General features: G+C 49.6%; 1 protein-coding gene across 4 annotated transcripts in view; it reads right to left on the reverse strand.

Annotated features, from left to right (window-relative positions):
* The window catches only part of Nod1 (nucleotide binding oligomerization domain containing 1), a 52,669-nt gene that overhangs the window by 4,374 nt on the left and 35,187 nt on the right, over positions 1–13,108 (reverse strand). For 3 of the 4 annotated variants that reach the window (XM_076566840.1, XM_076566841.1, XM_076566842.1), the window contains exons 5-11: positions 11,102–11,185; positions 9,934–10,017; positions 8,783–8,866; positions 4,955–5,038; positions 4,098–4,181; positions 1,433–1,516; positions 654–737 (exon numbers count right to left, since the gene is read on the reverse strand). In XM_076566840.1, coding sequence (XP_076422955.1) covers positions 654–737; positions 1,433–1,516; positions 4,098–4,181; positions 4,955–5,038; positions 8,783–8,866; positions 9,934–10,017; positions 11,102–11,185 — 588 coding nt within the window. The remainder of the gene's footprint in view (positions 1–653; positions 738–1,432; positions 1,517–4,097; positions 4,182–4,954; positions 5,039–8,782; positions 8,867–9,933; positions 10,018–11,101; positions 11,186–13,108) is intronic. The other variant, XM_076566843.1, reaches the window with a different exon arrangement.

Below are 13,108 nucleotides of genomic sequence, written 5' to 3' on the forward strand. Positions count from 1 at the left end.
TGAGCCCATGAGGGCAGTTCACACGTGTTCACCACTGGATTCTCAGCAGCAACCAGATACTTTTCCACAGCACTTGTGAGTACTCAAGGCCGCTGTTTTCTGATCAGGCAAACAAGAGCTTTAACGAGCTGGGGCCCCTCCCATCCTATAGCTGCGGCCCCTCCCCACATTGTCCTCACAGGCAAAAAGGAAGTGGAATGGGACTCCATGACCCCATAAAGTGGTCAGTGGCACTTACCCAGAGACCGTGGAACTGGGTGCTGTGACAAGAGCATGGCCTTGCCAGATCTCTGTTATGGTGGTTATATGTGGTGGTTATAGATGGTGTTGTGCACATGGCCTTACCAGATCTCTGTTATGGTGGTTATATGTGGGTTATAGATGGTGTTATGCACATGGCCTTACCAGATCTCTGTTATGGTGGTTATATGTGGTGGTTATAGATGGTGTTGTGCACATGGCCTTACCAGATCTCTGTTATGGTGATTATATGTGGTGGTTATAGATGGTGTTGTGCACATGGCCTTACCAGATCTCTGTTATGGTGATTATATGTGGTGGTTATAGATGGTGTTGTGCACATGGCCTTACCAGATCTCTTTTATGGTGGTTATATGTGGTGGTTATAGATGGTGTTGTGCACATGGCCTTACCAGATCTCTGTTATGGTGGTGTTCTTCTGCAGTGCCTCAGCCAGTTGGGCTGTCCCCTTGGCTGTGATATGATTCTGAATAAGCCTGAAAGGAGAGTACACATGTGTGAACACAGAAGGCTGGGTCCAATCCGGAATCCATGGGGTCAGGGTCAGGTAGTGACAGGATCCCCACACTTCCTCACTGGACTAGCAGTGCCTCACCAGAGAACAATGAACAGCCCTGAAAATCTTCAGCGTTTTTACACAGTGATTGTGATATATCTAGACTCATACATAGCATAATTGTAAACAGATCCCCCTCCTCTCTCTCCTTTCTCTCTCTCTCCTCTCTCCTCTCTCCTCTCTCCTCTCTCCTCTCTCTTTCTCTCTCTCTCTCTCTCTCTCTCTCTCTCTCTCTCTCTCTCTCTCTCTCTCTCTCTCTCTCCTTCATAGCAGGGATCCCCAGTCCAAAAAGATTGGGCTGAACTTTCTTTTCTGGCTTTTTGAGATAAGGTTTCTCTGTGTAGCCCTGGCTGTCCTAGAACTCACTCTGTAGACCAGACTGGCCTTGAACTCACAGAGATCCACCTGCCTCTGCCCTTCCCAAGTGCTAGGATTAAAGGCATGCACCAACACCACCCAGCAACAAAACAGAAAAACAAAAAAGAAAACAAACAAAATAAAACAAACAAACAAAAAAACTCTCTAAACTTTCAAAGGTTGAGTGCTGTGGTATATAGATTCTATCACAGACCATGCGTGGAAAGCAGAGTCCAGGCCCCAGACCCCATGCGTTACCACAAATGCTTCAGCGTCTGGTTGACTTTCAGCATCTCAGCGAAGCACTCTGCTGCCTCATCATTAAGTTCATTTTGTGTCAGCCTAGAAGAAAAGAGATGTTGCGTCAGCAGTGCTGATGGACAGATGTTGTTTATGAGTTCACAGGGGCCATTCTGGGGCCTTCCCTCCTGCCCGGCATCACATGCTGAGGGCCAGGCTCCCCCATCTCCACTGAAACTCTGCATCATGGCGTGTGAACTCATACAAGGACAATGGCTTCCAGTCAGTCCTTCCCTGAGCTCTGTTTCCTGGCCTCCTTCCTGCGGGGTAGTTCCCTACCCAGACAGCACCCTTGGATTTTACAGCTGTGAAGGCCCTACAATACAGGAGCCAGTGCCTGCAGGTCAGCCTCTGGGTCAGCGTCCAGCCCCCCTAGACCTCTGAAGGCCACTGGCAGCACACTGCCCAGATCAGGATGGAGCCCTGGAAAAGCCCTGCCTGGTGAACCATGTTCAGCTGTTCTCTGAAGCTACTGTGAAGAACAGGAACTGACAACAAACTCAAGGAGCCTCTCAATTGCTCTAAACTCAGCAGCTGAAGGGACAAAGCGCCGAAGCTCTCAGATGTCCCCAACAGAGGACCCTCTTGTTCCAGTGGGTGAAAGAATACGAAGACTGAGGTAGAGTTAGCACCGTTTAAAAGATCGTTCTTTGCAGGGCAGTTTGGTCACATCTACCTCAATTACAAATGTATTTTACTTTCAGATAAAAGTGGTCAGGCTAGAAACTCACCCCGACGTTGTAAGATCTTCATCAAAGCTAAGAAACGTGGCCTCTGTAACCCCAGCTTCTCAGAGGCAGAGGCAGGAGGATTGTGAGTTTGAGGCCAGCCCGGGTAACTGAATGAGGCTCTACTTCAAAACTTAATTAAGAATTTAAGGGCTCATGAATGTAGCACAGTGTCAGAGCTCTTGCCCAACATTCCCAAAGCCCTGACTTTGAACCTCAGTGCTGAAAAGGAAGAAGATGTGTAACAAGGGTGTAGGCCTTGTAACACACACTGGGGTATTGTGCTCGTGGTGTAAAAGGAGAACTCTTTTAGGTACCTGTCAAAAGAAGAAACTGGTAAGATAGTAAGCATCCATTCAAAGGTGGATTGTGCCTTAGAGACAATACGAGAGAATAAAGGAGGAGGCAGTGTTAGGGTGCTCTGGACACCAACTTGCCGTGGAACGAGTCCATTCGTGTGCAAGGTGCAGAAGGACCCATGGCTTACAGTAAGAACTTTGCATTCTTGTCCATGCAGAGCAGTGGCTCTCAACCAGGGTGGTTTTGCTCTCCATGGACACTGAACAGTGCCTGGAGGGAGACATTTTTGACCATCATAATTTGAGTGCTCCTGGCATCTAACAGGTAGAGAGGCCAGGAGTGCTTCTAAACACCATCCAATGCCCTGGCCAGCCCCAAGCAACAGCCAAACCATCAGCAGTGTGGAGGTGAGAGATCCTGACAAAGAACGGACATGTCCAATATGCAACGTAGAGCGAAGAGGTATAATAGCCGAATGCTACTCTATTTTATATACATGTGAATATACAAAAAGACTGGGAAGGAACACTAGTATTTAAAAACATGAGAAGTATTTTCTTCTCCTAATTTTTGTCATTACTGTTTGAATCAGGCTCTCGCTACAAAGGCCAGGCTGGTGTTAAACTTGCAACCCCCCAGCCTCAGCCTTTTGAATGCTGGGGCTACATGTGTTCTCCACTACACTAGGCAGAATGTGGGATTTTCAGTAACTATGTAATGGTTTCTATTGAAGGTCAAACTTGCCAGGATCTAGAGGCACTGAGGACATAAACCTCTGCATGTTGTGGAGGAGTTTCTAGATGGGGTTAACTGAGGTAGATGTGGATGGTGTCATCCCATGGGTGCAAGCACCACAGTCAATCAAAAGGAGGAAGCAAACGGTGTTATCAGTATTCATCTCTCTGCTTCCCAACAGTGTGGTGTGAACGGAGCTGTTTCATGTTCCCGCCGCCCTGCCTTCCCTGTCGGGATGGATGGCAGCTTCAAACCCCGAGCCAGAGGACACCCTTCTCTCCTTGAGTTACTTTCATCAGGTATATTGTCATGGCAACAAGATAAGTAACTGATAGGTTAGCGGGATCTGATGAGCACTGGGAGGCAAGAGGATGGCACACTCGGTGATGTAACTTGCTCACAAATAAAGATAAGGAAAAACAAAGGATTAAATGACCTACCAGAAAGGGGGGAGGGGGAATGACCAAATGCACCATGGCCGCAATGTCCACTTACTGAGAATAAGGATTCCAGGTTTCTAGTGACAGGCCATCTGGGGCACAGAAGCCAAGCCGTGACGCATGCACATGGACAGAGGCAGGGTGCATGGATGAGTGGCAGCACAAGAGGCGAAGTGGGTATTTTGGACGAGGTGCATGAGAGCTGGGCCTGGGTGGGAGTGTTTTGAGGGGACTACTGGCACCTTCACAGAAGCCAAGGGTGACAAAGCCCGCTTCGTCCATGTGTTATTCCTGGGTTTGTGGGGATGGCTGGGGGAAGTGTCATTCTCCTTAATCATGGAGAAGCGCTTTTCGGTTTCGATTCCATAACCCTGGGAATAACGGCCAGACCCAACCCTTGGAAATGACTCAAAATGTTACCAGAATATTGACAGAGTGGTGTTCTGCTTCAGGGCCTGTGCGAGGCTCTTCCCTCCCTCTGGAGAGATGTCGTTGGATGCAAGACTAGGACGAGAAACACAGGGGATGGATTATTGCAGCCACAGCCACAGCTGGCCTTGCCTTCAACACTCAGCCACTGGGAAGTTTCTGTCTGGACACAGTCCCAGGCAGGAAGCAGAGTGCGTGGCCCCTCAGCAGGTGCCCGGGCTTTGCTGCCTGAGTGTGTGAGGGCAGGCTTACGGCTGTTTCTGAAGAGACCAGGTGAAAAGCAGAGGCAGAACTCAGGGGTTTGCCCCTGAGCTGAAGGCCAAGGAATCCTGGTGCGCCCAAAGTGCACTGTGCCAGGCTTGTATGTAGGAGGGCATCCATCGGGCAGCTCAGGTCATCTGAGAGTTTCAGAGGCCCATGACAAGACCTGGGAAAGTCTCTTCGGCAAAGTCCTGGGCCCCCTTCCATGGCAGAGCCGACAAGGCTCTAAGACTCCAAGGTGCTGGAATCAGGCCAAGGTGCTAACAGAAGGCTGTTCATTATCTGAGAAAGAGGAAGGGGCAGCAACCTGCTGGCTAGTGTCCCTTTGGTTTTATCTGGGCTTGGAAATTGCTCCCAGCCCCATCTCTGGGGGTGCCCACCAAGACAGCCGAGGGGCTGCAGGTGTCCCAGGTCTCCCTGGCGTTCATTGAGCTAAGCACCTCACTGCATGCCTCACACCCACTGAGAAAAACTTCAGCAAGAGAAGCCATGTGCCAATCAATCTTGCCCCGGTAGGAAAGCCAGCCACCCCCTCCCAATAACCCCTCCCTGGGCCCCTGGAGCCCACATCTCAGAAGGCATGTTACCTGAGGTTGGTCAGGCTGCGGTGGTCCCTCAGTGCCTCTGCGAAGGCCTTTGCCCCTTCATCCCCAATCTGATTGCCCCACATCCTGGAAGCAGAGGTGAGAAATGGACTGTCACACAGCCATGCACAGCCACCCTCCAGCGGATGGCAGCTGCCCCTCTCGACTCCTTCTCAACAGGCAGCTCCCAGAGGGGTGACCCTGGCCGCAGCCTGCAGCTGCACAAACAGCCTGCCCCGGGCTCCCGGTTACAGACAGCCATGAAAGCAGCAGCAACCTCGAGTACAGACAGGCCAACCAGCAGGTTGTGTGGTTCGAGATCAGCCTCTCCGAACTTTGCAAAGGCTCCAGTCTGAGATCCTCAGCCCACAACTGCCCTAGAAAGAAACTCCCGGGCTACCCTGGCCTGAAAGGAGGACTGTGCACAGGGGTTAGACTCCCACCCTGGATCAACAGAGAGCAAGCAAAGGGGCCACCACTGTAGATGATTTTGACCTCCCAGGAAGCCAAGACCTTGTGGCAAGGATGCTGCCAGCCAGGCCTTGCACGCCACTTCAGTCTCAGTGTCCAGTTGTGAACAATGAAACTGACTTCCGTCTCCAGGCAGACCTCTCAGAGGACCAACCAACACATTCTGCATGATGGGAGTCTCCCCTCAAGCTCTGCCACTGGGAAGAGGAACCTCGACGGAGAACATGCCTCCATCAGATGAGCCTATAGGAAACTCTGTAGGGCACTTCCTTGATTAATGATTGATGTGGGAGGGCCCAGCCCACTGTGGGTGCTGGCACCCTTGAGCAGGTGGTCCTGGGGTGTAGAAGAAGGCAGGCTGAGTGAGCCTTGGGGAGCAAGCCAGTAAGCAGCACTCCTCTGTGGTTTCTGCTTCAGTTCCGGCCTCCAGGTTCCTGCTTGGGTTCCTGCCCTGACTTCTCTCAATGATAGACTGGGATGGGAAAACGTAAGCCAAACCAGTCCTTCCCTCCCCAAGCTGATTTTGGCCATGGTCTTTATCACAGCAATAGAAGGCAAACTAAGACAGCCACCTACTCTGTCCAATCTTATACAAACATTAAAACGCCTTCGGCCTCAGTTTCTTTCTCTGTCAAATGGGATAACAAGGGCATTCTTGGCAGAGTCGTGAGGAAGGTTTTGTGATTTCATAGATGTGAGCACTTAGAATAGCAGCTGGCCCAGAAGGGTAGGCTGTTCCCAGCAGGAAGTGGGCCTCTGTTTCCAGGAAGTAGAATAATGTGCCTGATCCACTCCCAACAGGACCTGACCTCTACAGCAAGATCCAGCAGACTGCCTTTAGATATGGCCAATGAGAGCCCAGTTTTCAGTGCTTTGCTGAGAAAATGTGTGCACAATCCAATTGAGTGGTGTCAATTTTGTCATAAAGTGTCAGACTCTGATATGAGACTAAGTAAAAAATGAAGATAAAATTCGGTCCGCATGGCTTGGTTTCTGCCATGTAAAAGGAGCAATAGATGGAGAGAAAAAAGAACTGAAAAGAGTTTCCATCATCTCAAATGTCAATGGCAGTTCTCTCTTTTAAGTAACCCAGGCTGGCCTTGAACTTGGTATATGGCTGAGGCTGGTCTTGAACTGGTGATCCTCTTGCCTTTACCCTCCAAATTCTGAGCTAGTACAGGCATGTACTATTATATCCAGCTTAAAAGCAATTCTGGGAAGACAATTTTTATTAGTGTTCCTATTCCCCATAGTTTCTCAAGAAAACCACCTATGTTCCTTTTTAATCCAGGGAAAATTACAATGCCACAAGGAGACTTTTAACCACAGCGGGGTACCACTCCTAGCATTAGGATGGCCGCTGCTAACAAAACAGAAAAAACAAGTGTTGGCAAAGGGGTGGAGAAAATGGAACCCACGTGCACCACTGGTGGGAGTGTAAAATGATGTACTGCTGTGAGGAGCACTATGTGAGGCCTCCAAGAAATCAGACATGAGGAATAGAGGGCTGGCTCTGAGGATGAGAGGACCTGGGTTTGAATCCCAGCACCCATAGGACAGCTCACAATCATCTATAACGTCAGTTCCTGGGGATCAGATGCCCTCTCTGGCCTCAGTGACACTAAGCCTGTAAGTGGTACACAGACATACATGCAGGTAAAAGACCCATAACCATAAAATTTTAAATTAAAAAACATAATGAACAAAGAAATCAAAAATAGCCGGGCGGCGGCGGTGCACGCCTTTAATCCCAGGACTGGGAAGACAGAGGCAGGCGGATCTCTGTGAGTTCGAGGCCAGCTTGGGCTACAGAGTGAGTTCCAGGAAAGGTGCAAAGCTACTCAGAGAAAACCTGTCTTGAAAAACCAAAAAGAAAGAAAGAAAGAAAGAAAGAAAGAAAGAAAGAAAGAAAGAAAGAGAGAGAGAGAGAGAGAGAGAGGGAGGGAGGGAGGGAGGGAGGGAGGGAGGGAGGGAGGGAGGGAGGGAGAGAGAGAGAGAGAAGAGAGAAAAGGAAGAAAAAAGAAAGAAAGAAAGAAAGAAAGAAAGAAAGAAAGAAAGAAAGAAAGAAAGAAAGAAAGAAAGAAAGAAAGAAGAGAAAGAAAGAAAGGAAGGAAGGAAGGAAGGAAGGAAGGAAGGAAGGAAGGAAGGAAGGAAGGAAGGAAGAAAGAAAGAAAGAAAGAAAGGAGGAAATCAAACATAGAATTGACATTCCAGTGCAACCCCTGTGGGACTGTTTAACCACAGAAAGTATAAGTAGGATCTAGCAGGGACGTCTGTGTACCTAAGGCCATCAACAGTGTTCACAACCCATGTGTCCAGTGACAGAGAAATCAATGAGCAAAATGAAGCGCAGATATCAAGGGGACAGTCAGCCTGAAAGGAAGGGAACTCTACCATGGGACAACAGGAATGACATGAGGCACAATGACCCTCGGGGTTGTCATGGTAAGTGAAATAGGCCAACACACACACACACACACACACACACACACACACACACACACACACACACACACAAAGAACAACAACAACGGCCAGGCGGTAGTGGCGCACGCCTTTAATCCCAGCACTCGGGAGGCAGAGCCAGGAGGATCTCTGTGAGTTCGAGGCCAGCCTGGGCTACCAAGTGAGCTCCAGGAAAGGCACAAAGCTACACAGAGAAACCCTGTCTCGAAAAAAACAAAAACAACAACAACAACAAAAAAAAAAAAAAACCTGCGATGTACTCACTTTGAATCTGGATGCCTAGGAATGAACAGCCAGGGCCAAGAGCACTTTGGAGAAAGATGATGTTATGGCTGTCTTACATGAATGCACTTAATGCCACTGAATTACATAATTAAACATGTTTATAAATTATAAACAAAAACAGAGCTAACCAGAGGATAGTAAATTTTTGTTTGTTTGTTTTTCGAGACAGGGATTCTCTGTGTCATTTTGGTGCCTGTCCTGGATCTCGCTCTGTGCACCAGGCTGGCCTCAAACTCACAGAGATCCACCTGGCTCTGCCTCCCGAGTGCTGGGATTAAAGGCATGCGCCGCCACCGCCCAGCAGATAATAAATTCTTAAAACCAAGACCAACCACTGGCGGCAGTGAACACACAGAGCTAGGCTCCTGTGTCCCAGTCACAATGACACTGGCTTCTAAATAAGTAATTGAAAGTTTGTACATTCCCAGTTGTCACTGCCTCTGGGACTTCCCACCCATTTTTCATGCAGAAGCCATCAGAGTGTCTGTGCTGCCAGCCCCAGATTCCTTCTGGCACACGGATGTCCAGAGGAGCAGCCAATGCCCACACAGACATCAGACTGTATACACCCCGTGTGTGTGTGTGTGGGGGGGGTCCCCTTCTACTCACCCAACATCAATGATGGAGGTGCTGTTCTTCACAGCCAGAGCCACACACTTTCCACCCTCGCTTGTTATTCTGTTTTTCCCCAGTCTGCAGAGAGAGGGATGCACACTTGGTTAGCCTCTGTTCCGGGCTCCACAGTAGGCCACCCTCCTTCCCAGCACTGAGCCCACCCAGGCCTTCTCACCAGTGTGATCTTGTACCTGGCACACAGGTACAGCATGTATCCATGCTGGGGGCTTCCCCTCAGGGAGGGACCCACAGCCTGGGACCAGTGTGGAGGCCCACAAAGGTTTCCTAGTGAGATCTGAGCTTGCTTTACCCAGCAGAGCTGCATTAGAGGATTCCTTGACCATGTGCATGGTTTCTAGGTGATTGGAAGGGTCTACAGTTGGCTGAGCTAGGGGGAGGTCTTTTGCTCCACTCCTTGGCATTTCTATAAATAGCTCTTTAGAAAAGCCAGGAGGAGCAGGTGGATAAGAATCCAGGCCCTCCCGAGGCTCTCTTGTGTTTCTATGTATTTCTCTCCTCTCTATCCTTCTATGTAAATCTCTTATCCCTCACTCCTCAAGAGTACCCTGGGGTAAAATGTGGGAGCTGGTCTCCCAGCTGGTCTCCCACAGACCAGCCACCAGTGTCCTCCCTAGGAGGTAGCCCCTGATCTCTGCTGGTGGCCAACCATTGGAGCCTTTCCTGGGGTTCTCTAAGTGACCCCAGGACCATCACTCATTTTTAACAGGCTCGAGATTGCCCATATTTATTGACAGTGGTTAAGATGGGTGTTTCCATTACCAGGACTGGATGACCAACAGCCTGAAGGGGCACATCTATGATAGCGCCAATGGTCAAGCTCCCTTGAACCTACCAAAGAAAGGGGATCTTTCTCTGGTATCCCAAAAAGGACCATAGATACAACTCTCCCTTCCAGCCAGGAGTTAGGGAGACTAAAGTGGTGACGCCCCACACTGGGGCGTATTCCCTCCACAAGATGAGCACACCTGGCCAGTTGGACCAGTATGGCCATGGGGCTGGCAGATATGTTAGAGTGAGATCTCTTGATGGTGACACTGCTTCTTCTAGTAACGGAAAAGGTGATCCAGATGTTTGTAGAGAAAACAAACTTCTAAGGAGTCCCTGCCCCTTCCCCACTTACTTACTTAAGGTGCGTGAGGCTTCTGCATTCATCCAGGATTTGGGCCACATACCTGGCTCCGATATCAGTGATCTGGTTGTTGTACAAGCTTGGAGAGAAAGCACGGCCAGGGTGAGTCACAGTGTCTCCTGAACACCTCCTCCTCTCGTGAGTCCATGCTGCCTGCTGATTTCCACTGTCTGCATTGAAAGGGGACCTCACAGAGACCAGTGTGGGCTCTGCATCGGCCTGACTCCAAAGCCAGCTCCCTTACTTCCCTTCAGTGCTGAATCCAAACACCTCTCTTCCCATGGTCACAGGGAGTATGTGCCACCATGCACAGCCCTGGCACACGATGCTCGGTAAATGCAGGTGGTGGTGATTCAGGTTTTCTGAAGGGTAAAGCCCTGTGTCCATTTCTTTTCCAACCATTCTGATGGAAAACTAAGACCAGAAACGCAGGGAGGCTTCTCTCTACTAACACTCATCATACATAACAGAGAGGAGCATGGGACCTTTTGCTTTTGTGTCCTCATGTTCCAGAGGCCCAAGAGTACTCAGCCACTGCTCCAGTGATGAGATCAGCAGCAGTCATGGGGCCACTTGCCCTCACCTCAAACTCCAAAACTCGAAGCTCTTTGTAACTGATTTAGCAACCGATTTGGGTCTATGAGTGGTCTTTACTTAACCCTACCTGGTTTGAGTAGTCACTTATTTTTCTGCAGCACTATTGAAGTACTTGAGGAGGGCACTACCTAGGACCCCTCTGGCTGTGTCACTGCTATTCAACACATATATGCCCCTGCCCTGGACCTAGGAGCAGATCCAAAGTCGTCAAGTCTAATGTATTAACAGGTATTTTAACATCTACAAAACCTATCCCCACATCCTTTCTCTTCATATCCTCCAAAATAGCTTGCCTGGATGGGGTCCAGTTTTTACAAGTAAGGAAGCCTTGGCCCCACAAGTGTTTGTGAATAGCTCCAGTTCTACCTAGATATCAGCTAAGCCTAGACCAGAACCTGGAGCCACGTGTGGTGGTGCATGCCTGTAACACCAGCATGTGGGAGGCTGAGGCTGGAGGATGCCAGCACCGGCCACGGTTTCTGTCACCAGTGGACCATGGCTGTCAATTTCCTGCTACTTAGAACTATGACGAGGCCACAGGCCCGATGTCCTCCAGCAGGACTTACCCCAGGAATGTCACGATTCTGTACTTGGTCAGTCCTTCACACAGCACCTTCGCCCCTGTGTCCGTGATCTGATTGACACTGAGTCTAAAATACAACAGCAAAAAAACAACTGCCAGTCAGGGCAGAGGAACTTCCAAGGGAGTATTCAGCCTCAGAATTCAGCTGCCTGTAGGCCAGGGCCAGCAACAGGGCTGCAGTCTAGCCCTGAAGCAGAAGGGTCGCACAGGCTAAGACGGGCACCCACAGCCAGCCACTTCCAGCTGTCTCCAACATCCTGCATTTGGCTTCTCCATCTTTTGTGCAGAGGGTCATGGGGTCTGAAATGTAAGGGGCTGCCTTTAGGGATCACGACCACTGGGGGTATCCTTGCATTTTAAGAGTGGAGTCAGGACAGGAGATAACTTGCAAAATACAGGACAGGACAGTCCCCACTGGAACGGACCCACCTCAAATGCAGGAGGTGGGGGTCTGGCATCCTGCTACCCCCGGAAATTGCTCTTTTGAAGCAGCTCTGTGTTGGAAATCTCAAGAGAAACCAATAGCTTTCTGGGAAAGGGTGGGTCTTGGCAGCAACCCCCTCCAGCTTCTCCCAGTGCAAGCGCCGCCTGTGCAGGCCAGGCTGGGAACAGGCACACAGAAGAACAGGAAAATGGGGCCTCTGGGACTGGTTCCCTGCCAGTCAAGGGCCAGCCACAGACTGAAAACTTCTCCAGGAAAATTTCTGAACCAGCAGAATAGCTTCTCATGAGCAAAATGTGCATGCGTGAATGTATTTATTGGATAAATAATGCATACAAATCTCCAGGGGTAAATAATACATACAAAACCTGGGGCTTGCAGCATGCTAGGCAAGTGTGCCACTGAGCTACCAAAAACTTTCTTTTCTCCCCTCCACCCCTCCCCCTTTTCTCTTTCTCTTCCCACCCCAAGCAATCCTGTAACAAGCTACCTTGACCTTGAAGAAAGGAAGCAGTTGAGAGACAAGGTCAGAGTAGGACTCCCAAGAGGGGACCAGATTGAGGGGGGCTGGTGAGCAGATTTTCTACGCTAAGACCAGCTGGGAAGTGGTGAAGGCTGTGCCGGGCCAAGCATATCTGCTCAACCATAGAGTGTGAAACAACCGAGAAGTAGATGGCAGGTGTGGCTGCGCTCCAATAAAACTTTATTTACAAGCACAAGCCACGGACTAGGTTTGACCCCAAAGGTGACATCGATGGCAATTAAAAAGAGAACAGAAAAAGCTTTGTCATTAAGTCACATCAAAAAGATAAGGGCAGCCTCTCAGGACCCGTCCCTTACAGTATCAGACTGGATGCAAGCACAAGGTACACACTGCACAGCTATCCTTGTTAGGTCTCAAACCCGGGACCAAAGGCTGAGATGCCTATTAACCTATCAAAGTGAACCCTGGCTGCCAGGTCCTCCCAGCATCCCTCAGTCCCTACCTGGAATAGGGTCCTCCTGGCTGGCTTACCCTGCCCCTGCCCTGCCCTTTCCAGCTCTTCCCCTTAGCTGTTCTTCCCTATATAATTGGGCCATTTTGGCTATGCCAGTGTGTTTTCACCATTGTTTTTCTTCTGGCCTCTTGGTCTCCTGGCTCTCCTCACCCCCTTCCTCACATGGCCTGGCTTGATCTGCTGCTCATGTCCACTCTGGACTCTCCCAGATGTTTCTGCCTCAGGCTATGCTTTCCCTCACATCTACAATAAACCTTCTTCTCTACCATACCTGGGAGCAGCCACTGCCTCTTTTTTTCATTCAATCCCAACATGGCAGGTGCTTCTGGTGTCTGTGTGTTCTTAGCAATACAATCAATCCCCTGTTCTCCTCTCCTCTTTTCCAGCTTGGCACATCCAATTCAGTCCTGTCTAAGGAAACCTAGGAAGTTGTATCATAGGCAAGAGCTTTTGAAAACTGTTAGGGGTGTTCAATAGTAGAGTGCTTGTGTGGCATGTATGATGCCTCCAGTTCAAACCCCAATATTGAAGAAAAAAATTAAAAAAAAAA

The sequence above is a fragment of the Peromyscus maniculatus genome, chromosome 3, assembly GCF_049852395.1.
Source record: "Peromyscus maniculatus bairdii isolate BWxNUB_F1_BW_parent chromosome 3, HU_Pman_BW_mat_3.1, whole genome shotgun sequence".
NCBI lineage: Eukaryota > Metazoa > Chordata > Mammalia > Rodentia > Cricetidae > Peromyscus > Peromyscus maniculatus.